General features: G+C 39.5%; 1 protein-coding gene and 1 non-coding gene across 4 annotated transcripts in view; one reads left to right on the forward strand and one right to left on the reverse strand.

Moving 5' to 3' along the window:
- The first annotated feature begins 203 nt into the window (after window positions 1-203).
- Window positions 204-27114, forward strand: part of L3MBTL2 (L3MBTL histone methyl-lysine binding protein 2) — a 34857-nt gene continuing 7946 nt past the window's right edge. For 2 of the 3 annotated variants that reach the window (XR_015697724.1, XM_014052079.2), the window contains exons 1-14: window positions 204-340; window positions 4159-4411; window positions 7092-7225; window positions 8468-8591; window positions 9346-9425; window positions 9862-9979; window positions 11343-11477; window positions 18303-18391; window positions 20406-20637; window positions 21127-21203; window positions 22894-22998; window positions 23853-24000; window positions 25517-25599; window positions 26103-26337. Coding sequence is in view for 2 of the 3 variants with exons in the window: in XM_014052079.2 (XP_013907554.2) it covers window positions 320-340; window positions 4159-4411; window positions 7092-7225; window positions 8468-8591; window positions 9346-9425; window positions 9862-9979; window positions 11343-11477; window positions 18303-18391; window positions 20406-20637; window positions 21127-21203; window positions 22894-22998; window positions 23853-24000; window positions 25517-25599; window positions 26103-26337 (1834 nt within the window). In the remaining variant the exon portion in view is untranslated. The remainder of the gene's footprint in view (window positions 341-4158; window positions 4412-7091; window positions 7226-8467; window positions 8592-9345; window positions 9426-9861; window positions 9980-11342; window positions 11478-18302; window positions 18392-20405; window positions 20638-21126; window positions 21204-22893; window positions 22999-23852; window positions 24001-25516; window positions 25600-26102; window positions 26338-27114) is intronic. The other variant, XM_087723215.1, reaches the window with a different exon arrangement.
- Window positions 10505-10611, reverse strand: LOC148044079 (U6 spliceosomal RNA). The gene has a single exon (XR_015697782.1). It is a non-coding gene; the product is annotated as a U6 spliceosomal RNA (small nuclear RNA).

Below are 27114 nucleotides of genomic sequence, written 5' to 3' on the forward strand. Positions count from 1 at the left end.
AAGAATGGGAGCAGCAGTCCACAATTCTCCACAGAGAACTGACTCTTTAAGGACTTTCCTTCCCAGTGTTCCCTGGGGCAGAAGGAAGGTTGCGATTGGTAGTCGTCTTTAAGCATGTCATCCTGTCGCTGTCGATCCTTTCTCTTCATTGGTGCCACTGCAAACGCGTGCAAGCTTCTGTGCGCCCGAGGCGCGTAAAGGGAGGCTGGTCGTCTGTTTGGTGGCTGACGGGCGCCTGAGGGGAATACCGGTGCGCGCCCGGCAGTGTCTTGCTGCTCCGGATAGCGGCGTGGGTTAGATTGGCGTGCGGCGAGGAGCCATGGACCGGGAGGAAGGCGAGGTAAAATATATTTAGCCGACTTGTGTCCCCCATGCTCGGAGAGAGTTTAGGCGCTAAAATTTACAGGGGATCTTTTCGTTGGCTAATTACTAGCGGGACGAAAGAGCGTCTTACTGAATGATCTCTTTACCACCTTTGTGGTTCCTCTGCTTTATTTTTTTTACCTGACAGTAGAAAGTAGGTCCCTCAAAGGAGAGATTCGTGGGTCCCTTTTTCCGCAATAATCCTCGGGAGCTTCTTGAAACTTGCTTTATTGTGAAATATTTTCGTTTGTCTTCCGTCAATTCTGTCGCAACTAATCTGACATTTAGTTCTAAGATATTTATCTCAGGATTACCAATTGTCCATCATGCAATGTATACTGAACTCTCAAAAGATTGGGATGCACTTTTGCTTTACTCTGGGACTGGGGGATTCAGGAATTGCCACACTCCTGCTTGTTTCTTGCTTGCTGGTGCATTTATAAAATTTATAAGCTACTGCAATCTGCCACACAAAAAGCAAAGCATCACACAAGTAATTGCTCACCCAGCTGGGCGGTGGTGGGGTGTGGGGTGGACAGGCCTTGAGAGCTCATTGAAATAAGGTCAGGATGGAGCCCTATGAATTCAGTATTATCAGTTTAATTCCAGTATAGTGTTTTTCAAACTTCATAAATTTTCAGATATGTGGACTTCAATTTTCAAAATTCTTCAGCTACTATGCTAGCTGGGGAATTCTGAGAGTTGTAGCCCACACATTTTAAAGTAAGATGGAATCAATGGCCCACATGTAATAATATTGCCAGTTTCATAAGGAGTCTCTACTTCATTTAAATGCCATATTGCTGCTACTGAAGGAGAAAAGTTGCAGCATTCACTGTGCAAATATTCCTGTTTGTGTAGCTGGTGGGATAGAATAAATGAAATATATATACATATACATACACATACACATACACACATATATATATGTTACCTGCCTCACAGGGAGCCCCACCTTACTAACATAATGCCTTCAATAGTTAAGTGTTCAATTGAGGGTGGAGATAGGTAGAAAAGGTAAAGGAGTCCATGCAGATTTTAGTCTGCTAGTCATAGCTCGCTTTAGGAGTTGTGCTTATCTCCATTTCAAGGATATTGAGCCAGTGCTACCTGAAGATGTTTCCATAGTCATGTATCCATCATGACATCACAGAGCACTGTTATCTTCCCATGTAAGTGGAACCTGTGTATCTACTCATATTTGCATGCTTTTGAACTGCTAGGTTGGCAGGAGATGGGGCAAGAATGGTCACTCATCCCAATACATGGCATTCAGGTCTCAAACCTGGCATATCAACTTTCCAGCTGACAAGTCCAGCATCTTAACCTTTGAGCCATTGCACCATCATGGGAGTGCTTCTCCCTCATGTTTATTACTGAACTAATAAGATTGGCTTCTAATTCTGACACCAGTTTTGCAGAATTTGTGTCAGTTCATCAACAGTTTTTCACAGAATCCTTTATATATATAATTATATATATATATATATATATATATATATATATATATATATATATATATATATATATATATATATATATATATATATATATATAATATTTATATTATATATATAATATTTATATTATATATATAATATTTATATTATATATATATATATATATAATATTTATATTATATATATATAATATTTATATTTTATATATATATATATATATAATATTTATATTATATATATATATAATATTTATATTATATATATATATAATATTTATATTATATATATATATAATATGTATTATGGATTCTGTATAATATATATAATTTTGTTTACATTTAAATTTTAATCTGGGTTGCACATTTTTCCTTTAGCTGGATGCTGACCATAATGACATAAACCTATTATAGTACATATAGCATTCTTCTTGATCCTAAAATGTAAACTCTCTTGTTTATGACTTCTGTGCTTCTGTGTTCTGTATTTTTTGTGCTGATGACTTATTAAGTAGGTACCGTTCTTGAAAGACTTGCAAAAGAAAAGTCACATAATGTTCTGACTACTCAAAATATTGCAGAATTGCTTTTGTTCAATTGCCCGAATCCTGTATAGTCTTTCTTCTTTATTGGGAAAACATTTGTTTCTACTTAAAGGGAATTGTATTTTCATGGCTATGATTAAAAAGACTTCATATACAGAGGAACAGAATGGATTATGTGAATGGTCTTCTAAAAATGCATCTATGTTTTGGGATTGTGACATTTTTTAAGAAGTGATGTTGTGGAATGAATGTGAACACAACCCCCTGTCTGCAACTCATTAAAGCAACAATATCTATTTACAGCTGCTACCGTACAGTGAGTTGCTATGTTTGTACTTCCATAGATTCCAAAGCTTTTTCAAACAGATCCAAACATTGCACAGTTTTATTAGCTAATTTGCCCCTGGAAATGTGAGGGTATCTTCTGGAGGTCTCTCAGTAGAAATGCTGATCATATAATTTTTTTATAGGAAAATTGGCATTAAATATTTTATAGATGGTATAGAAGTCATTACTAAGATCAAATAACAATAAATGTTAGAAATGCTGCAATGAGAAAGGAACATTCTATCACATATGTAACAACTAAACATTACTGGAAAGTAATACATCAAAATTATTGAGAAAATTCTACAAAATAAAATTTGGAATGAAACTGCAAATATTTTATGATATATTTATTCATGTGAATCTTTCTTAATTTCTTATAAAATCAATGTGATAATAGAAGTTACAATTACAAATTACAAATTTTATTAAAAAATTAAAGTGACAAAAATATACATCAAACAAATATATAACAAGAGTGCTCTCGGTTTTTCGTATAGAGATTAATCGAACAACCATTCCCTGAGTTTATATGAGTAATACTAATATTTAAAATATAAAATACTAATACAGCATTCTAAACAACCTATATTTATAATATAGTGTCTTAACTTTAATCCAACATATAATAAATAGTCAAATATGAATACATATAATTACAGTATAGGGCTGTGATGACGAACCTATGGCATGCGAGTCGGAAGTTTGGGAACAGATGTTCGGTTTGCACGTTGAGCTGTTTTTCGCCCTCCTGAGGCTTCAGGGAAGTCACCTGAAGCCTCCAGAGGGAGAAAAACAGCCCAACGGGCAACCCAGAAGTCCATTCCTGAACTTCCGGTTTGCGTATTAGGCCATTTTTTGCCCTCCCCAGGCTCCTAGAAAGTCTCTGGACTTTGGGTAGGGCAAAAACCGGACCTACCAGGCCTACCGAAAGTCTAAAAATGGGCCATTTCTGGCCTCTAGAGGGCAGGGGAGGCCCTTTTTGCCCTTTCCAAGCTCCAAGAAGGCCGTGCATTCATGTTTGTTAAAGAGGAAGAGCAGTAATACTGAATTAGTCAGACCATTGCTGTCAAACATCAAAAATCTCTGTCAAACTATCATACCTCCTATATCTGGATGACCTGAAGCTGTATGGAAAAACACCATCTGAAATATAATCACTGCTCAACATAAATACGACCGAGATACTGCAATGGAGTTTGGACTGAACAAATGTGCCATCCTCACCATCAATAATTTCTCCCTCTCCTCATCCAATGTTAGTTAGAAAGTCTAGCTGGTTATAGCTAGCTGGTTAGTGAAGAGTGAATACCCAACACTGGAAACTAATCTTGAGATTGTACTGTTCTCCTACAATCAGCAATGACTAGTGGAGTAAAATCCACAGGGACCCCTTTAACCTTTACTGTTCTCCTATCTGTCCCACCATATTAATTATTTGTGATACTCTTGTCTGTTTTGTGCTAGCTGGAATCTCCAATCCACTGCAACTCTTCATCTTTGGAGCAAATGGCTGAGGAAGAAGATTACTTTGATCTCTATGGGGGTTATGATAGCTTTCCTCAATATAGCAGCAGTGAGGAAAGTAGCAGTACTTCCTATCTAGACGATTCTAGTGAGAATGAAGTAGCAGATCGTGAGGTTGGGGAAGTGCCTCTACCCTCTTCACCGATCCAGACCCCCAGCACCCACATGCCAGATGATAATGGATCTGAGCCAGGTACCACAATTCTCTTATGTGCCTATGGAAGGGCTCATCTCATGGGACTTGAAGCGGCTCTCTTGTTGAATGCAGATGAGAGTTTATCATAGAGAATGAATTAAAAATATTTTTGCATTAAGGGGAAAAAGAGGAAAGAGTTCCACATTCCTGTAAAAATGATTTTACCAAGGCTGATGCATTTCAGAAATGAACTTCTTTCTCAAAAAACCAACACAGAAAAAAGGACAATTTGTTAAAAATGTTAAAAACAGACAAAAAACTAATATTATTAAAAATGGCTATTTTGCTTATGTATATTTTATTTCTATTTTTATCTGTTCAGCTTAATTACCACAAACAAGAATGCAAGAGGCATAAAAATAAGTATCTGTAAGGAACATGTACTTTCCTAAAATATATTGTATGAATTTACTTCCAATGCTCATAGACAGAGTGAAAAGCCTTCCACAAAGTCAAATTGAGGCACAAAAATTGTTTTGCCTTCTAAAATGTCTGTAAACTGATCATCTAATATGCTGTACAAAACTAAATGAGATTGAGAACAGCTATTGTAATTTATAGTGGAAAAGAATTTGGAGGGCAACATTCTTAAAGGGAAAGACCCAGTCTAAATGCAAACAAAAGTAGACACTGAAATTTAAGTATGAAACTATTCAGAAACAAACACTTTTTTAATAGTACCCTGTTTCCTTGAAAATAAGATCTCCCTGGATAATAAGCCCAGTTGGGTTTTTAAGCGCATGTGCTAAAACATGCCCTTCTCCCAAAATAAGCCCTCCCTGAAAATATTGTAACACAGCAGCAGCTATGAGATGACCACACTCGCCGCCTCCTGTACCTCAAAAATAATAAGACCTCCCCAAAAATAAGCCCAAGTGCTTATTTCAGGGGTCAAAAGAAAATAAGACCCTGTCTTATTTTTGGGGAAACAAGGTATAACAGTCTCATTTTCACCTAATTGGTGTTCTATGACCGACACGAAACAAACTTGAGATGCAGCGTTTTTTACTTAAAAGTGTTTTTTTTAAGGGGATCTTATTTTATGTATATATTTACAGTAAGTCCAATGGCCACAGTCAAGCCATGTCAGTTTCAGAGAGTTAATGAATCAGGATATTGAAACAGTTTAATTAAAATGATTAGACAGATATATCCATAGATATTATATGTCATTCTATATACTAATATTTGTAGTTTTTAAAGTGTCCTTGAAATAATAATTCATTTCCAAAATCTTCAGTTTTAGCAACAGCTCCAATAAAATTATTTTACTAGCACTTGGGATTACTTACTCTTTTCTTTGCCATTTTTTTCTATTTAGGGAAATACCTTCTCTGCCAAAAGAGGAATGATGGATAGATATAAGAGAATGTGGCTGCCTAGCTCTACTGTATTCATGTAGGAGACAATATATACATAAATCTATAGTTTGTATCTTTGTTTAGAAAATATTGGCACAAGTACTTTATGGAAAATTTTATAAAGAAGAGGATTTCCATGCAATTATGCACTATGTTATTATAATAACTGAAATTGATGCTGTGCATATGAACTTTTTAGTGTTATGACATTAGAGAAGTGTATTAATTGAGATCCACATTCTGGGTAGTAGAGCAATCTGATTAAAAATTCTTATGTATAAGCAGTTAGATTAAATTCTACTCAAATCTTTACTTTAAGATGATACATATATGGACTACAGCATTTATTGCATTATATCTAACAGTTTCTCACAAGCTGCAGTTCCAAAAAAAGCAACTTAATGCTAGTGGTGTATAGCTGTACTCATCATCGTACGTCCAGTTAATACAAAATCCTGCACTTAGTTAATCCCTACTTTTTAAAGATAGAGTGGGTGGTCATAGAAACACCCTCTACTTAGCATTTTTGAATTTTTATCTTCAGAGTATATATGGATCTATGTAGACATCCAATATTAGAGGTGAAGATTCCATTTTGGGTTGTGTGTTGTTTTCCTGAAAAAATAGTTCTATTATTTATGTGTTTACCAAATGTATGTGCTTACCAAATCCAATTGGTGCTTCTGGCAGTCATTGCAATTGAACAATATTGATTACTCCCACTGGACCTTAAGCCTCATTGCTAGTTCATACTAGAAGACAAGTGTGATATTTATTACCAATAAGAGCAGAAACCTTTATTTTCCTCCATGTTATTTGCCTCAATTTTTATCCTACTTAACAGTAGTATTAAAGATAAAGGTAAAGGTTCCCCTCCATTTCCAAACCGAAGAGCCAGCACTGTCTCTGTGGTCATATGGCTAGCATAACTATTGCTGAAGGTACATGGTGGACTATTATCTTCCCACCAAAGTGGTCCCTATTTTTCTACTTGCATTTTTTACATGCTTTCAAACTGCTAGGTTGGCAGAAGCTGGGACAAGTAACGGAAGCTCACTCCATTAGGTGGCACTAGGGATTCGAACTGCTGACCTTCTGATTGACAAGCTCAGCATCTTAGCCACTGAGCCACTGCGTCCCTTAATAGTAGTATTAGGCCTAATTAAAATAATGGAAATTATAATGTGTATATTTTTCAAATCTTTGTGAAGGATATTGTCATTAATTTATTTTAATATTCCCAGAATGTAGCCTTGTGCTTTCTTGATTAAACTACTTGCCTGCCATTGAATCTTACTGTATTTCTGTTTTCTCAGCTGTCTGTGAGATGTGTGGTATTGTGGGTACAAAAGATGCCTTCTTCTCCAAGACCAAACGTTTCTGCAGTGTCTCCTGCTCCAGGAGTTACTCCTCAAATTCCAAGAAGGCTAGCATTCTGGCAAGATTGCAGGTGATCAATATCCTCTTAATAGGACCATTTGTTAAATTAGATACTGCTAAATATAAGGAAAATATTGGAAAGTGCTTTTTTCTGCAACCACTACCTTTATTTGAATAGTTTATTTGGATAGGTTAGTGCCACCAATTTGGCAGGCACTAAAGGAGATTCAATAAATTCATGGAGGATAAGGCTATCTATGGCTACTAGTTGTAATAACTATCTATAATTTCTGAAACATAGACAATATTTCTTTGTGAGAAATTCCAGGAGTGTATAAGTGGAACTATTATGATCATATCCTATTGGCCTCTGATTGGCTACTAAGAGAACAAAATGTTAGGGCTGGATCTGAAACAGGATAACTATTATTCTAAGCAGTGTTTTCCTTCAAATGTCAGCAAATGCACAATAAAAAGCCACACTTGATTCTTATAAATAACTGAGATTATATTTTGTTAGATACAGTGAAGTTAAGGCTGAAAAACACTTGATCTCCCTTCACAATTATACCCTCATATATATCAGTGCTAATTTCATATAGAAAAGCTGCCATTTTATTACAGATTCATATTTTATATCATATGGAATAAAGCATTTTTCCTTGCTAGAAAGACATAATTATTAATAATTTTTCTACTGTTATTGATACAGTTATTTTCTGTGTAATGTTCATACATGAGTTGTTTAAGAAGATAATTCAACTTTTTTTTCTCTTATTAACTATAAAAACTTGCCATCCTTTCAGAACTCATGAGTAGGAAAAATAAGTACTGTTCTTCCTGACTCTTGCAAATGTAATAAGATCTGTATTGTATACAGTTTATTGCCTAAGAATTCCCGGGAGCTTTACACGATTTGCAAAGTTTTTGTAATATTAACTTTTTATGGGCATTGCCAGATCTATCAAAGCCCTAACTCATAAGAATTCCACCTTTCTTATTCATCTTATCAAATACTTCTAGTAAAATGACTTATAACTATAGAAACCTATAGCAAGACTAAATTCGCATATTGGTCTAAATCGTTGTTTGCTAACCCTGTTTTATTAAATGAACATAACAATTGACTTTATTTAATACACTAAGCCAAAACCAAACATTATGAGATATTTACAACATAGCAAAGAATTACTCTGTAAGAAATGACTCTTTTTATTTGATATGTTTACTAGATAAAGTTGCATGGAAGAACTGGAAATCTACATTTTCTTTTGTCTGTGTCTGTGTGTCTTGTTTTGATACATTTTCATAGGGTAAACCACCAACAAAAAAAGCTAAAGTTCTGCACAAGGCAGCCTGGTCTGCTAAAATTGGAGCATTTCTCCACATTCAGGGGACAGGGCAACTGGCAGATGGAACATCAACTGGTCAAGATGGTAAGTGAGATCAGCAGTTGGAGGAACTAAAGTTGTAATTACTACAAAAGAAAGCATTCATCAGAGTTCTTGCAAAATACTCATGGATAAGGAGTATGGAGTAACTAAAGAAGCATGGATGTGTCATCAAAATTAAATGCAATATGAAATGAATGACTGGATAGAAGGATCACCAACTCCTTTTTCTTTTTAGATTATTTCAAACTGAATATAGTTAACAAACTTTCTAATGTGTTGGGCTCTACCTTCTCTCATCCTCTCAGCCTACATCCTGTTTCAGTATTTCAAGATAAATTTATATAGGGAAGACATTTATTTCAGAGATTATTGATCTTCCCCTGCATGAGAGAGATTACCTTGGTTTACTGATCTCATGTTTATATGTTTTTTGAGAGTGGAGCACAAATGACTTGGCTGCATAATAGATTTGCTGTGTAGGTCTATTTTTGGAGCAATGAAGTTGGAGTAGAGAACATTTGTGAATCTCTTCTAATAGTTTGCTTATATGTATGTGATTGCTTAATGGGAGAAACAGACCCAACAGTTTTCCTTTTTAGAATCTTAAACATTTGAAAATAGTTAGGATTGGAGTTAGTTTATGTAATTTGAGAGCCTGTTTGTTTTTATGGAGCATAAAGCTGTGTCTATAAACTTTATTGACAAGCCTGTTTATTTATCTGTTGTGCTGCATCTGTTTTCCATCCTTAGGTTTCTATACTTAGAGGACCTGATATCTCTTATTTTGCATTCCTAGCTCTCATTGTAGGCTTTGACTGGGGAGTATATCTTCAGGACCATGAATACAAGGCTGTACCTGTTAGCAGTTTCAAACATGTGAGTACTCTCTGTTTTTTTAACAAGTGTGTAACAATGTGGGAAGTCATGGGAGATAGTACATTCCTCTAGAGCAAGGGTGACAAACTTATGATGACACGTCATCACATGACATAATGCAACTTTCCCCCCCTCAATAACCCAAAGGTGGGTGTGGCCAGCATGTGATGCATCTGGCCTGTGGGCCAGAAGTTTGATACCCATGCTCTAGAGCAAGGATGGGAAATTAAAGGTATATTTAGCAATCAGTAATATCCGGGTAGGTGTAGCTATGGAACATGGGGAAAAATTGATACTTGACATGACATTACTTGTGCACACACAAACGTACATACATGCAAACACAATTGAACATATATACATACAGCCAATATTTTTTCTCTTTCCTGCTTTGCCCAGTTATTTTATCTTGCTTCCACTCCCATTCTTCTTGCAGGTTCCCCTTTATGATCAATGGGAAGATGTGATAAAAGGGCTGAAGGTTGAAGTATTGAACAACGATGCTGTGCTTCCCAGTCGTGTGTATTGGATTGCTTCTGTTGTTAAGATTGCAGGTAGATTCTTTGAAGAGGAGCATAGAAAAGACTATGAATTTTCTTTAATTTTTTTAAATGTGTACCACTTCTGTCCGAAAAGTTGATATAAAGAAGATAAAGTGTTAAACTAGTTATCCAAAAGTGGTGCCCTGCCTTCATTAGATATATTCAAGTTGGAAACAAAACGTATTGCAAATTCTTTTTTTTAGCTTCCTACACTTGACAGCTAATTAGACATCATATCCATCTTCTCCACTCCAGTTTATATTTCACAGCTGAGCGATTCTTAAGATATGCTGATATTTTAGCCATCTCTGCTAAGTTTGTTACTTTTAATGTCCATTCTTGAATAGTAGGCAAATCTTCCTTCTTTCAGTATTGCGCCACTGTCTTGGTGCCATTATTAAGTACAAAATCAAGTTAGTCTCTATGAAATTACAATCAGTAGTTATACCTAACAGGAATAACTGCGAGGTAAACTTTATCCTCTTTTTAAAAATATTTTGCATAATCCACCATATTTTTATCCAGAATGCTTTAACCCAAAATATGGAATGCTTCACAAATTTGCGTGTCATCCTTGCGCAGGGGCCATGCTAATCTTCTCTGTATCGTTCCAATTTTAGTATATGTGCTGCCGAAGCGAGCACATTAACCAACACATTTAATGATCTCTGCCTGATCATAAGATTAGACAAGTCAACATTTCAGAGTTGATTATAAGATGAGCAGCTATATAAATGTAATAAATAAATAAATAACCCACTTACACTTCTACCACAAACAGAGTCTTTCATTGATTCATTCTCACTGCTTGGTTTAAAAATAGATCCTTTCCAAAGAATATTTTCCCCTTTTTCTTGGAATGATAATCTGCTAAATGAAAGTGTAGGAGTAGCTTTTCTAAAAGCTAGGATGCTGCCATCAGAAGCTCAGTCTTCCATCAATGATTTTTTTCGTGTGCGTGTGCGCACGCATGCGCACGCTGTTTTGGTTTCAAGATGGGAGTCAGAAAACTGCAGCCACAATTTTTATCCAGTCATACTAGATCTGATCTAAGTATTAGCTTAACCTCTACCTTCATATCCCTATCCTAATATTAAAAAACCAGGACTTCACATTGTTAGAGCCGAAGTGGTTTGCAGAACCAGCCACATTTTTCAGCAAAAGGTCAGAAATGTCTGTTCTTTAGACCATGGTCACTAAACCCTGAAACCCAACACTATCCAACAGATACTAGCCATGAAAGCCTATATCAGTATTTTGTTCCCAGTAATTCCTCAGAATCCCAGATATGCCCAGGAATCCCCAAAGACAATAAACTGTATTTTTGGGGATGGGGATTGTTCTGTTCCTGTCTTCAAAACTTCAATTTTGGCAGGTTACAAGGCACTGCTGCGTTATGAAGGCTTTGAAAATGATTCCAGTCATGACTTCTGGGTCAACCTAGGTACCATGGAAGTGCATCCAGTTGGTTGGTGTGCCATTAACAGCAAAATTCTGGTGCCACCCCAAAGTAAGTATCTTAAGTCTTGGTCAGTTGTAGAACTTTACAACTTATAATTTCCTTTTCTTCTCTTATCTAAGAAAGTTACTTTATATGTATTTATGCTAGTGATTATATCGCTGTGGAACAAATTAGGCAAATCGAAAGCTTCATTGTAGAATATTTAATTGCATGTTATCTGCAGAATTTAAGGGAAATCCAAGAAATGGGTATGGAGGCTGTGTAGATAGTATAAAAGTTTTCTTGGCCTATATATGTACTGAAATCTGTTCAATGCCATTTCTTCATCCAAATTTTTTGCAATAGTTCTTTCATAGCAATTTGTTTTAACTAACAATTTCTATTTTTACAATATTCCATTTTCACTTTTAGAGTCATTTAAGGGTGCTTTTTTAATATGTTGAACAACAACTTAATTGTGCCTGGATATTACAGGAGTTGTAATTCAGCACATCTGGAAAGCAATGACTTTAAGAAGATTCATTTATATGGTGATTTGATCATCAGACAATGTAGTAATATTGCTAACATTTGTTTTGATATTTTAATCCAGGGGTGTCAAACTTGCATTGTCACATTGTCATCTGACATATTGTGACTTTTTCACCCTTTGCTAAAATGGGGGGAGGGTGGCCAGCACTTGATGCATCCAGCCGCGGACCATGAGTTTGACACCCCTGCTTTAATCCCTCTTATGCTTTGTGAAAATTCTACCAAATAAATATAATTTTTGGGAGCATCTCCTTGTGTAAGATTAGACTTAGTCTGCTTTTCTGCTTAACTGCGTGGAGGGGAAGATGGCGCCGCCACGCTGCTGACGGCAACGTTTTACCTTAATTTTCGGCTATTTCTGACTCTATTCAGCCGAGCGGTGAGCCTTGGGGACCCTACTAACTGACACTACTACCTACCATCGCCCCAGAGAGGCGGGGATCTATCGGGGCTTGACCGGGCGGATCGGGCAGCTGGCTGTGGTTGCCACCGCCGTAGCCCTCCTTGGACGCCCCCTCCCCCCCTCCATTTTGCTCGCCTTCCTTGCCGTCGCAGCCTCTCCCCTTCGCCCTTCTGCGTGTCTGGGCGTTAGCCTTTTGGCAAACCTTTCCTTCTGCTTGCCCTCGCTGCTGCGGAGCCTCCGCCTGTTTCCCTGCCCAGCACTGTCTCTCCACTATCCTGGCCTGTGACCATCTGTTTTTGGCCTTGCAACATCCGTCCTCCTCCGACCGCTTGCCACCCGTCACTGCCCCTGGAGCACCTACTCGGTCAGTGCCCATCTGATATAACACCTAGGACGCCATGGTCTGCGCATTTATGGTGCATTCGGTTTATGGAAGGAGCGATAAGAGGATGGCAGAAACATGGGTGGGGACTTGGCGTCTTAACAACTGACGCACCCCCTTCTCCCCTTTCGATCTGTTCCAGCCACCCCCAGACTTTGGACCCCCAGACTTTGGACCTTCTCAGACCTATAGGAGAGGGGGAAGACAAGACATCCCCCTGCACACTACCTACATATCCTCTATGGACTGTTATTGGTGTTTGTTTTGAACTACATCTTGATCTGGAGGGTGTGAGACTGCGAAGTTGCAGCTCGTTAAAATCTGGCGTTTACGCCTTGTCCCCCTCCATCTACAACCACCTTACCCAACACGGACTTTGGACCTTTGGCCTTGGGTGTCTTTTTGGGACTCGGAGGAAGGGAGAGGAGCGGAGCAGCTCTCCTTCCTCCTTCCATACCACCGTCAATCTTAAACCGCACTAGCGCAGTGCTCCGCAAATTTTATGAATGTGGTGTGGATGATGTGCCTGTTTGATGTCTGTACCCACTTTTTAAAATCTTATTACTGTTGTATTTTCTGTGTTTTTAACTGACTTATGTGGGGACTGTATGGGTGAGTGGTTGTGTACATATGCGAGGATTGGGAGTATAGCCTGGTGCCTCCTCCACTGAGTGCTATTGCAGAAGTGGTAGGGGGGCCCAGGCCTACCTCCCATCCTAGAATGACTGATATAAATCGCCTGCCGGAGGGAGCGGAGGCTGTGAGAGGGGAAATGAGGTCTACGGTTGCGGGGGTGGGCCGGAGCATTACGGTCATTATGGGGAGGGGCAGGTACGATGGGAACTTCAGGGCTAGCCATTACCGGGGAAGGAGTGTGCGTTACGTCACAGCGATCCCCCCTTCCGGCCCTGTTAATTCCACTCCAGGGCCAGATGGCGAGAGTTGTCAGGGCCCTGGTCTCAGGCTGTTGCTGCTAAATGCCAGGTCTGTGGTTCACAAAGCTCCCCTCGTCCGGGACCTAATATTAGATGAGGGGGCAGACCTGGCATGTATTACTGAAACCTGGCTGGGCCCGGAGGGAGGAGTCCCCCTCACTGAAATGTGCCCAGAAGGGTTTCAGGTGCTCCATCAGCCGCAACCCCAGTGAAGGGGTGGGGGAGTGGCTGTCATCGTCCGAAGGTCATTAGTCCCTCGTAGGATCCCTGCTCCAGAGCTTGTCGGGTGTGAGTCCCTGTTGGTGAAGTTGGACCTTGGGGGTCAAGTGGGCTTGTTGTTAACGTACCTACCTCCCAACAGCGTTGCAACAGCCCTCCCCTCGCTCCTCGAGTCAGTAGCCGAGCTGGCGGTAGAGTTCCCCAGGCTTATGGTGCTGGGGAATTTCAACCTGCCTACGCTCGGTGAATGCTCTGATGGGGTGCAGGAGTTCATGGCTTCCATAACAGCCATGGACTTGACTCAAGTAATTCGGGGTTTGACTCACTCAGCGGGTCACACACTTGACCTTGTATTCCTCTCGGAGCAGTGGAGGCATGATCTAGATTTGAGGGGTACTAAGATCTTGCCCTTGTCATGGTCTGATCACTTCCTACTGAGGCTTAACTTTCGGAAACCAATCCCCCACTGTAGGGAGGAGGAACCGATTAGGTGGTTCCGCCCCAGACGCTTGATGGACCCTATGGGATTTCAGATGGCGCTTGGAGAAATACCTGACACTCTTGTCCACAGTCCGGTGGAGTCCTTAGTCGCTGCTTGGAATACAGCGGCGACGGGGGCTCTAAACCGGATTGCGCCTTTGCGACCTCTCCGAGGTAGCGGATCCAGGAGAGCTCCTTGGTTTACCGAGGAACTCCGGGAGATGAAGCGCCAAAAGAGACGCCTAGAGCGCCGCTGGAGGGCCAGTAACTCTGAGTCAGATCGAGCACTGATGAGAGACTATATCAGAGCCTATCTCGTGGCAATATGGGCAGCGAAATGTGTGCATTTTGCCACTTTTATTGCATCCGCTGAATCGCGCCCAGCCGCCTTGTTTAGAATAACCCGCTCCCTCTTGAAAGGGAGGGACACAGATGACCCTTTACAAGGTAGAGCTGAGGAATTTGTTCAGTTTCTAACGGATAAAGTCGCTCGGATTCGGACAGATCTGGGCTCCAATTGCACGGTACCAGCCGAGGTACCGGGGGAAGGTCTTGAGCGGAGTTTATGGAGCGAGTTTCAACTTGTCGCTCCTGAGGAAGTGGACAAGGCCATGGGAGCGGTGAGTGCCTCCACCTGTATACTGGACTCGTGCCCCTCCTGGCTGGTCTCGACCAGCAGGGAGGTGACACGTGGCTGGATCCAGACGATAGTTAACACCTCTCTCCGCAAGGGATCCTTCCCGCTCCCCCTAAAGGATGCGGTGGTGAGACCCCTCCTGAAGAAACCTTCTCTGGATCCAGCCATCTTGAGTAACTATCGTCCAGTCTCCAACCTCCCCTTTGTTGGGAAGGTTGTTGAGAAAGTGGTGGCCTTTCAACTCCGACGGTCCTTGGATGAAACCGCTTATCTGGATTCCTTTCAGTCCGGTTTCAGGCCTGGTTACAGCACGGAAACTGCTTTGGTCGTGCTGATCAATGATCTTTGGCGAGCCAGGGATAGGGGTCACTCCTCTATCCTAGTGCTCCTTGACCTCTCAGTGGCCTTCGATACCATCGACCATGGTATCCTTCTGCGACGGTTGCGGGAGGTGGGAGTGGGAGGCACCGTTCTTCGGTGGTTCTCCTCCTACCTCTCGGACAGGTCTCAGTCGGTGTTGGTCGGAGGACAGAGGTCGACCCCTAGGCCCTTCAATTATGGGGTGCCGCAGGGTTTGGTCCTGTCCCCCCTCCTATTTAACATCTACATGAAGCCGCTGGGTGAGATCATACGCCGGCACGGGATTAAATACCATAAATATGCGGACGATACGCAATTGTATCTGTCCGCCCCGTGCCAACTCAGTGAAGCGGTAGAAGTGATGTGCCAGTGCCTGGAGGCTGTCAGGGTCTGGATGGGAACGAACAAGCTTGCACTCAATCCCGACAAGACTGAGTGGCTATTGATGCTCCCTCCCAAAGATTGGCTAACTATCCCATCTCTCAGTCTGGGGGGTGAAATTATACGCCTCTCAGAGAGGGTTCGCAATTTGGGAGTCCTCCTTGATCCACAGCTGACTTTAGAACATCATTTGTCGGCTGTGACCAGGGGGGGCCTTTGCCCAGGTTTGCCTGGTGCACCAATTGCGACCCTATCTGGACCGGGAGGCCCTTCAGATAGTCACTCACGCCCTCGTCACCTCAAGTCTGGATTACTGTAACGCGCTCTACATGGGGCTGCCCTTGAAGAGTGTTCGAAGACTTCAGTTAGTCCAGAACGCAGCCATGCGAGCGATTGTGGGTGCACCTAGGTACACCCACGTTACACCTATCCTCCGCGAGCTGCACTGGCTGCCCATTGGTCTCCGGACACGGTTCAAGGTGCTAGTCGTTACTTATAAAGCCCTACATGGCATCGGACCTGGGTACCTGAGAGACCGCCTCCTGCCAATTACCTCCCAAAGTCCGATTCGATCGCACAGACTAGGCCTTCTCCTGATTCCATCTGCCAGCCAATGTCTGCTGGCGACCCCCCGGGGGAGAGCCTTCTCTGTTGCAGCTCCGGCCCTCTGGAACGAGCTCCCCGTGGAGATCCGGACCCTTACTACCCTGCCGGCCTTCCATAAAGCCACTAAGTCCTGGCTGTTCGGCAGGCCTGGGGCTGTTGAAGTATCCAGCCCCACTTTAATTATGAATGTTGTTGTATTTTAAATTGTTGTATTGTCTTATTTATCCCCTTTCCCTTTTTATTGTAAGCTGCCCGGAGTCCTTCGGGAGTGGGCGGCATGCAAAACTAATAAACTAAACTAAACTAAACTTAACTAGCACAGTGGAGGGTAAGTGGCAGTATATAATACTTCTTTGCAATACAGTATACAGGTGAAACTCAAAAAATTAGAATATCATGCAAAAGTTCATTTATTTCAGTAATGCAACTTAAAAGGTGAAACTAATTTATGAGATAGACTCATTACATGCAAAGCAAGATAGTTCAAGCAGTGATTTGTTATAATTGTGATGATTATGGCTTACAGCTCATGAAAACCCCAAATCCACAATCTCAGAAAATTAGAATATTGTGAAAAGGTGCAATATTCTAGGCTCAAAGTGCCACACTCTAATCAGCTAATTAAGCCATAACACCTGCAAAGGGTTCCTGAGCCTTTAAATGGTCTCTCAGTCTGGTTCAGTAGGAATCACAATCATGGGAAAGACTATTGACCTGACAGTTGTGCAGAAAACCATCATTGACACCCTCCATAAGGAGGGAAAGCCTCAAAAGGTAATTGCAAAAGAAGTTGGATGTTCCCAAAGTGCTGTATCAAGGCACATTAATAGAAAGTTATGTGGAAGGGAAAAGTGTGGAAGAAAAAGGTGCACAAGCAGCAGGAATGAGTGCAGCCTGGAGAGGATTGTCAGGAAAAGGCCATTCAAAAGTGTTGGGGACTTTCACAAGGAGTGGACTGAGGCTGGAGTCAGTGCATCAAGAGCCACCACACACAGACGGATCCTGGACATGGGCTTCAAATGTCGTATTCCTCTTGTCAAGCTACTCCTGAACAACAAACAACATCAGAAGCATCTTACCTGGGCTAAAGAAAAACAGACCTAGTCTGTTGCTCAATGGTCCAAAGTCCTCTTTTCTGATGAGAGCAACTTTTTCATCTCATTTGGAAACCAAGGACTCAGAATATGGAGGAAGAATGGAGAAGCACACACTGCAAGATGCTTGAAGTCCAGTGTGACGTTTCCATAGTTTGTGTTGATTTAGGGAGCCATGTCATCTGCTGGTCTTGATTCACTGTGCTTCATTAAGTCCAGGGTCAACACAGCCGTCTACCAGGAGATTTTGGAGCACTTCATGATATGAGTACATGAATACATATGCATGCTTATAGTTTTCAGAGGTCCGATATGGTTCTATGTACAATCCTTGTTATATTGATTGCATGAAATATTTTAATTTTCTGAGATTGTGGATTTGGGGTTTTCATGAGCTGTAAGCCATAATCATCACAATTAGACAAATCACTGCTTGAACTATCTTGTTTTGCATGTAATGTCTATCTCATATATTAGTTTCATCTTTTAAGTTGCATTACTGAAATAAATGAACTTTTGCATGATATTCTAATTTTTTAAGTTTCACCTGTATATGAAGATTGTACTTCATTGAAACAGCTATCTATTTAGAGAGATAATACCATTGTTGGAAAATTGAGTACATGTTCACTACAGCAAGATGTTGATGCTTAATCATTATTTAGACCCTATATTCAAAGGTCTCTGTATTGATTCCAGAAAAATGTTCAGCAGAGCATATAACCAAAAAGAATCTATTTAGAAGAAGTTTGATTCAGTTCTTAGAAGGAGTTTGATTCAGTTCTGTGTACTTCCACAGATACCAAAGGCATATTATACTGACTTTCTTAAATCTTTCTATACAGCTATCAATTCAAAGTTTACAAACTGGAGAGGGTACCTTATGAAAAAATTGGTGGGGGCTCGGACAATCCCAGTTGATTTCCATTTAAAGGTGAGGATGGGAACTCTAGCAAAATTATTCAGATTAATCTAGTTTTTCAATAGCTCATTCAAATCAGGTATAAGTGGCAAGTAAATTAATTTCCAGAGTTAATGCTGCATAGAATACTTGGAGAGAGGATTTATAACCAACAGTGGTGAAAGAAGATCAGTCTAATGTAGTATGTATTTTAACCCTGTTTAAGAATAGCATATTGTAATGAAAAAAATTACGAATACCTTATGCAATGGTAGTTAAAACATTTTTTATCTCTGAAGTTCATCCATTCTCTGAATGCAGATAATACTTGATTTATGACTATTCATTCATGAACTCTTTAAATTATGACAATGATGAAAAAAATGAATGTATGGCCCGGGCCCAAAGTTATAGCAGTGACGTGACCAAAATTTGAAGGCTTAGCAGCTCAGCTGTCAGACTCACAAAAAACCCAAGAAATCATATAGTGATTCTTCCAAACTGATTTCTTTATTGTTCTATACCTGTAGATAGAATCTTCCCTAACTGAAGCAGACTAATACTTACATGAAGCAGATACTGAGAGGGGCTGTCTTCACACTCTCTTTCTCTCACACAAGATATTTGAACTGAATTGTCTTTTACTCCTCTGGAATGCACCCCTTCCTCTTGTGAATATAGTGGCAGCATTTGCTCAAGCTCCAGCCTTCAAACAAGGACCTTTATGCTAATAAAACATATTTAAAATCAAACAATATATGTAAATTTATTTATAAAAGACAATTCAGTTTCCATATTTTTCACAACAGTGTGAAAGATGATGCATTTAGTTTTGAATTTGTACAGTGAAAGTTAATGATCAAAATAAAGGATAAAAATGAGTTTTTGAAAAATAAGCCTAAAGACCCAATTTCTGAAATAAAGGATTATCTTTTATAATAAAGGATATATAATCACTATAACAAAACGTCTATCTCTCATTGTGCTACATTTGCTGCGGGAACAAGAAATTTTCTCCTGCTGATAATCCTTGTGAAAGTATATTTTACACATCAAAATTATTTCTTTGTAATCAGTATGAAGTAATGAAATGATGAATTTAAGGAAGAATTTTTGTGTTTTTCAATGAAAATAACATATTGATCATTTTAAGGACTTACTGTTCAAAAAGTTTCATTTAAGTATAGTATAGATATCCATTAAATCAGTTTATGTTCTCTAATGGTATTAAATAATATTTTTATTCATTAAGAAGAGACAGGAGGAAAACAATTTTTCTTTTTCTTAGGGATTAAGATCACTATACTTTCACAGCTCTATCACTAGTTGAGAAATTCTAGAATAAAATCAAGCAGAATTGGTCTTAAAGCCGGGGGGACAGTATATCCTGCCCCTACCCATAAAGGATTTTTTTTAAAAAACTTATGATGGGTCATTATTATCCCATCATCTCAATTCAGTGCAGAGATGGCGAAACCAGCTGGCAATACACCACTTAGGGAGCTCATGATCATTTTTGTAGCACTTCCTGATTTGCAGATTATTACTAGAACCTAATCCATAAAATAAGAATAAGACTGCTACCCAATTGTGTTTACTTTTTCAGATTACACTGTGACCTGATCCTGAATGTGACTATAACAGGCATGAAGGGGAAACTTTAATTCCATCTTCACTCCCATTATTTAATTCTGCTACTTTTTTATAATTGCAGCTGAAAAAGAATGGCTAATCCATAGGGCTAAGGGAAAGATTTAAGTTTTCTACTTTCCTCAAACAGTAGTTCTATTCCAGATCATTTCCCTGGGTGTTTACTCTGAAGATGGTGGGATAGCTTCACAATATGTACTTTTTGCAAATGACTAGGTTAGAGCTTGGTTTTGGGATATAATAATGTCCCAGTGTTTCTGTTTTGCAGAGTTGTGTGGCTTTAACTCCTTTAATGGAAATTAATTTTTAAAATTCTGATTTGGGCTCTGGAGTTGTGGGGTTTCCCAAAGAAAACAATTGATCATCCATCTTTATGTCCACTTTCTGGTTTACTCAGATGACCGAGAACATGAAGTATCCTTTCCGCCAAGGCATGAGGGTAGAAGTAGTGAACAAGGCCTGCATATCCCAAACACGAATGGCCATTGTAGATACTGTGATTGGTGGCCGGCTGAGGCTTCTTTATGAGGATGGAGACAGCGATGATGATTTCTGGTGCCATATGTGTAGCCCTCTAATCCATCCTGTAGGCTGGTCCAGAAGGGTTGGCCATAGCATGAAAAAAACAGGTGAGTTTCATATTGGATGCAAACAGCGACTGCTCAGGATTTTTATGTATTGAGGCCAGAAGTTTATATTTACCCAGCAGATAGCAGTGACAGTCCCTTCTTAGTATTTGTGAGCACACCAGGCAATTCCTATCTACTTTGGTTCACTGGATATTGTCCTAAAACAACAATTTTCAACCTTGATAGACAGACAGACAGACAGATGAATTACCAAAGTACTCTCACAGATCAGCAATAGTTAGGAGAAATTGCATTAGAATATGTTCAACCTATTTTTTTTATAAATGTATTTCTTATTGTTAATACAATAAATGTATATTATACACAATTAAGATGTTTGTGTGTGTGTATCATTATTTTGGAAATTATTTGAGATTGCTAATGTACCATTGTACTGTTCCATTTTTCCCTTTTAAAGTTTATGAATAGCTAGAAATCCGCTCTCTTTCAATTCTAACTGCTTTCTTTATATGTCTTTCCTGATGGAAGAAAAGAATAATGATATGGCAAACCATCCTACCTTCCGGAAAATCTACTGCGATGCTGTTCCATATCTCTTCAAAAAGGTATGAATGAGTCTGATTCATAGTGCTGTCCTGCATGTTAGAGTTATCTAAAATGAGTTTTAAAAAATGTAATTTGGATATATTCTGTGAAACTATTGAAATCTTTCTTATGTAGTACAGTGAGATGGATTTGATAATGTCCAAGAAACACAGTGTAAGAATTTGACCGATGTAGGGTAAAGAAATGAGTCTCTGGGAGCTAAAGGAAGAATAAATAGAATAAACTTTTTCCAGAGACACAGAACTGGCTTTTAGTGATTAAAAAAAAAGAATCATTCTAAGACTAAGCCAGCCTTCCTCTGCTGCTCCCAGACCTCAGGATGGCCTGCTAGGTCAAGTGCAACTCTCAACATCCTTCTGCCCAGCTGATTATTTTTCCATCATCAAATGTTCATACCTTTATGTTTCTATGTTTCTTTCCTCCTTCCCCATATCTGAGTGGAGAGGTGTGGGAGGGAGGGAGGGAGGAGAGAGAGAGAGAGAGAGAGAGAGAGAGAGAGAGAGAGAGAGAGAGAGAGAGAGAGAGAGAGAGAGAGAGAGATTGATTTAAATATGAAAAATAATTGAGATGTAAGTAGCTGTGATCGTAGAGTGGTGTTGTGCCCTAGTGGTGAAGATACTCACCTCCCACTTGGGAAGTTGAGAGTTCAATCCTAGATAGCAGCAGATATTTCTCTCCTAGGGTGGAATGAAAAAACATCTACTGAGAACTCCATGTGGTGTCAAGAAGGGCATACAGCCGGTAAACACTTAGCTCCATCCAGTCATCCTGACTCTACCTGAATTAAAGAATTACGGGGTTGCAAAAAGGGAGTATAAGGAGATGATATCATATTGTGTATTAAATGTTTACATTAATTGTAAAAAATAATACACTGATATTTCATTTTCATCCCCACCCATTTTTAAATAATTTTATATAATTCTACTCCACTTTTGCAGTTCCTGGCATACTATTTAGGGTCTGAACCAGTGGTGAAATTCAAAGTTTTTTACTACAGGTTCCATGGGCGTAGCTTGGTGGACGTGGCAGGTAAAGGATATTGCAAAATCTCCATTCCCACCCCACTCTGGGTCCAGCCAGAGGTGATATTTGCCGGTTCTCCAAACTACTCAAAAGTTCCGCTACCGGTTCTCCAGAACCTGTCAGAACCTGCTGAATTTCACCCCTGGTATGAACAAACCATCTTGACCTCTTGTTGAAATTCTCATTAGCCACAGCCAGAATAATCCAACAAGGCTTGGGATATCAGAACAAAATGTGGTTAGTATAACATCTCAGGAACAGAGACAATATTCCTTCCTAATCATCCTCAGTAAGAGCCCTTCCTTTTATGTGCCAACTTCAGATCCAAATAGAAATATGACAAGTGATAGAAAATGTGAATGATGTGTGCTTTTATATATATTTGCAGCTGAAATGATTCAACTTTTTGTATGTTTATCCTGTAGGCTCTTGCACTGTATTGTGATATTAAAGTGATAGCTCTTATCTAATATCTAAGAAGTCAAAATGATAAGGGAGCAGCTTGATCAAAGTTAGTCAATATGCTTTATTTGAAAAGCAATTAAAATGTAGGGCTCTGCCCATTGGATTGAGTTGTTGATCAGTCCACTAATCTCAGCATATTCCTATAGACATTCATATCTTTGATTCCCATTTATCACTTTCTTCTATCATCTATTATAGGTACGTGCTGTCTATCCAGCAGGCGGCTGGTTTGAGGAAGGCATGAAATTGGAAGCTATTGATCCTCTGAATCCTGGCAACATTTGTGTGGCTACCATCTGTAAGGTATTGTGAAGAAGCAAACGTGACTGTAGTAATACAAATATGCCTCTTGCTATCCTTGGCCCTGATGGAATTGGGAATTACATGCTTGCTGATAAAGCTTTTATTAGCTAATTAGCCTTATTCAGACATGGGCCATCCTTATATTGGACCTGGGAGAGAAAGAAATACTCACCTTCCTCCTATGTTGCCATATAGATTTTTCTGCTTTCTTCATTTCTGGAAATAAAGTATACCTTAATGAATTTAAAAATGGATTAGCTTCGCTATGGTTTTTTATTGATAGTTCTTGAGCCTTCTTTCTGGTTGCATTATTAGACTTTCAATTTATAACTTCTATAGAAGGAATGGAATATAACTCTGGTTATTTAAACCTTAGGGTGCACCAGACTTTGCCCTTTGACATGTGTAAGTAACCAAAATGTAATTGCAGTCAGTAAACCAAACAAAACTGAGACATGAGACTTTGGGCGATATAAAAAGGGGTGCTGAGATTGTCGAACTTGCCCCAAAATAACTTGTTTTCTTGTTTTTGCAGTGAATTTTTAGACCCATTTTTTTTCTTTTAATGGGTATTTAGGAATCCACTTTTTCTTTTTTGTGCATGAACTAGGGAATCGCTATTTTTAAAATAGGTTTTAAAAAAGTAAATGCTTAGGCTTCATTAAGTTCTTTGGAAGAAAAGTTCTCCATGGAAGAAAAGCGAAGAATAAATTTCTATAAAATAAATGGGGTAACATGGCACGCTACCTAGCTTTGGCCTTTCCAATTATATGTCTGCTACAGATTTTCTTCATTTGACTTTGGTGAGGCTGGGAATTGCTATCATAAAATATGTCTTTATCTAACGTGTTTAGGTCCTTTTAGATGGTTATCTTATGCTTAGCATAGATGGCACAACTTCCGAAAGTGATTCTGAATGGTTCTGCTATCATGGGTCCCTGCATTCCATTTTCCCTACTGGCTTCTGTAAGAACAACAACATAGAGCTGATTCCACCAAAAGGTGAAATTTTGCTTTTTCTTAGTTTGCTTTTATGGCAAAATTGGCACCATTCTTTTTTACAAGATAGTTTGGGGAAAACAACTTTGTCACATTGGGCCAGCCTGTCTTAACCTAGTGCTTTTCATGGCAGAGTTAGAGTCCCAACTTATTCGAATAGCAGAAAACTGGACAAGGCTGTTTCATACTTTATTTGTGGGTTTTTCCTTTTGGTTTTAAAGACAGAATATGATCAACTGTTCCTGTCCTTTTCTCTTGGAAGGGCAGGTTTGGTCAGAATCCTCTTGCTGTCCTCTGGTTGTTCTGAAGAAGAATATCTCTTTCACCACTTTTTTATTGGAGATGGTTATGCAAATGTTTGTGTTCATACTAATATTTCTCATTGCTCTTTTAAATAATTATTTTAATTTTTTTATTAAATTTATTGACTATCCATCTTAGCATAAGATAACTCTGGGAAGTTTACAATATTAAAAAGAAAAAAGAATACAAAACCTATACACAATAAAAAGATGAACTGAATCCTCCCTTAAGGATGGGGAAGGAGGGAGTAGGATGAGTGGACGGGGGGAGGTGCGATCTATTATTCATCTGTCCACATCCCCCCATTGGAGTCCTAAGCCAAGGGGCACAGCCAATCTTTAAGCTCTTGCAGAAAGTCAGGAGGATTGGAGACAATCTCATTCCAGGGAGTAAGATATTCTGAAGGGCAAGCGCAATGGCTCCTCTCGTGGACACCATCCACCAAATACCCTGTCCAATGCAGCCTGTAGCTTGCCTCCTCTGCTGGCACAGGTGGGGTGGGCCAAACCCATTGGGATGAGACATCCCTGCAAGTAGCCTTGACCCATACTATGAAGGGCTTTAAAGGTGATTACCAACATCTTGAATTGCACCCAGAAACAAAACAGCAGTCAGTGTAGCTTGTGGAGCAACGATATTAAATGGGCCACTCTTGGGGCCCCAAAAATTGCCCACACCACCACACTCTGCACCAGCTGCAGCTTCCGAATGCTGTTCAAGAGTAGCCCCATGTAGCGAGCTTTGCAATAGTTGAAATGTGAGATGACTTAAGGATTGAATAAGTGCAGGGTTTCCTGATCCAGGTGAGGCAGCAACTGATCCACAATCTGAAGTTGTATAATCACAGTCCTAGCTTTGACTGCCACCTGCTCCTTGAACAGGATTTGCGAGTCCAGAAGAACCATCAAGTTGTGGACTGATCCTTCTGGGGCAGTGCCACCCATCCAGAGTTAAAATATCAAAGTCCTGGATCTTGGGGCTCCATATAATAAATTCCACAATTATTATTGCTAATCTGTATTTTACAAAAATAGTTTTACTCTGTATTCCAATAGATTATGCGTTTCTTTTTATTAGTTATACTTATGAGGATGAAGCATTGATCTTGAAGGTTGCCACCATGTCTTCTGATAATGTCCATCTTTTTCTGATAATGGTGGTGTTAGTTTTTCCTTCCTCTTTCTCATATCAGAAAACTCCCAATTTCATATTTTAGGATACGATGCTAAGAGCTTCAATTGGGCAAGTTATCTAGACAAGACTAGGTCAAAATCTGCACCAGCACATCTTTTCAGTGTGGTGAGTAATGTTTTCACAGACAAGATGATAAAAACAAATGAGTCTCTGTCCTGATAAATAGCAGATAATATTTAATGGAAGCATTTGTGTTACATTCCATCCCCTCATCCACTTCTTCCTTTTCTTCATGCTGGCTTTCATATTTATTCACAGTACCAGTCCTTGTGAAAAAAATGTGAAATCAATAGTAACCAATTAAATACAAAATATAATTCCTATTCTACTATGAATGAGCCTCTATGGGATATAGATAGATCCAACTCTTCATGATCAAAAAATTTTCTGTTTTAATTTGAGCTCTGGAATTAGTGTGTGCCTATGTTTGCATTTTAATTCTTTCTTTGATTCATTGAATATTTTGTGTTTAGACCATTTTATACTTTCCAAACCTGTTGATAAATTTTCCCAATAAAATTTAATGTAGAAACATTTTTGCAAGGATTTAGATTGCCAGATTTAAAGAATGTATAACATGTATTATATATTTGCTTTTATTCTTTTAGGATTGTCCAAATCATGGCTTCAAAGTGGGTGCTAAAATAGAAGCAGTAGACCTGATGGAGCCAAGACTTATCTGTGTGGCAACAATAAAAAGGATTGTCCATCGGCTCCTCAGAATTCACTTTGATGGCTGGGACAGTGAATATGACCAGTGGGTAGACTGTGAATCACCAGATATCTATCCTGTGGGTTGGTGTGAATTGATAGGTTACCAGCTGCAGCCACCAGTGAATCCAGGTGAGAAAAATAAACAGTTACACTACTGGATATGAGAGAGAAGCTTCAGCCCAACCCAAACCATAATCTTACTCTATGTAAAAGCTTTGAACCATAGCGAGGGCTAAAGAGGTAATTTAAGAGGAGCTGGTGTTGGCAGTCATTTTGATAGGAGCTCCCTTTGGAGTGGGATGGATCCCTAACATGCGCCATTTTAATCCATAAACTGCTGTGCCATCCCTATTGTGCCATGTATGCCAATGCTTTGAATCCAGTGCCATTTCCCAAACTTAATAAAAATGGCAGTGTGCTCTCTCTCCCCAGTGGAGCTATATTTAGTAGGGCCAGGAGGCTGTCCAGACAACCTGCTAAGGGGAGGGTGCCTGTTTCACCTTCAGTCATTTGTGTCTGCTCAACTAGGTAGAACCACATCAAGAAATCAGCTCCAAGGAGGCTAAAACTACTTTTACTGTGATTGACAATATTAATAGAATATTGGAATTCTTGGCTCTACCAGACTGTAGAGTCCCACTCTGAGACAGATGTGTGGTTCAAAAGTACGATATGATATATGAGAGAGAGAGATTCAGATGAAATTTAGTATACCAGATTTCAGAAAGAAAATACACAAAGGCAGCAACACTAGGCTGTGACACAAAATACAGAAGCCTGTTCCTCCTATTCTTCTCCCTCAGGCTATGAAGTTCTTACACAAGAAGTTGCAAACCCATTAAGTTAGGACCTGATCCTGGAAACAAGTGGTAGCTATGTCTTTATATTTAGTTGCTGCTTCTTGCT

The sequence above is a fragment of the Thamnophis sirtalis genome, unplaced genomic scaffold (genome assembly GCF_051295495.1).
Source record: "Thamnophis sirtalis isolate CommonGarterSnake01/CBP01778 unplaced genomic scaffold, rThaSir2_p1.2 scaffold_9, whole genome shotgun sequence".
NCBI lineage: Eukaryota > Metazoa > Chordata > Lepidosauria > Squamata > Natricidae > Thamnophis > Thamnophis sirtalis.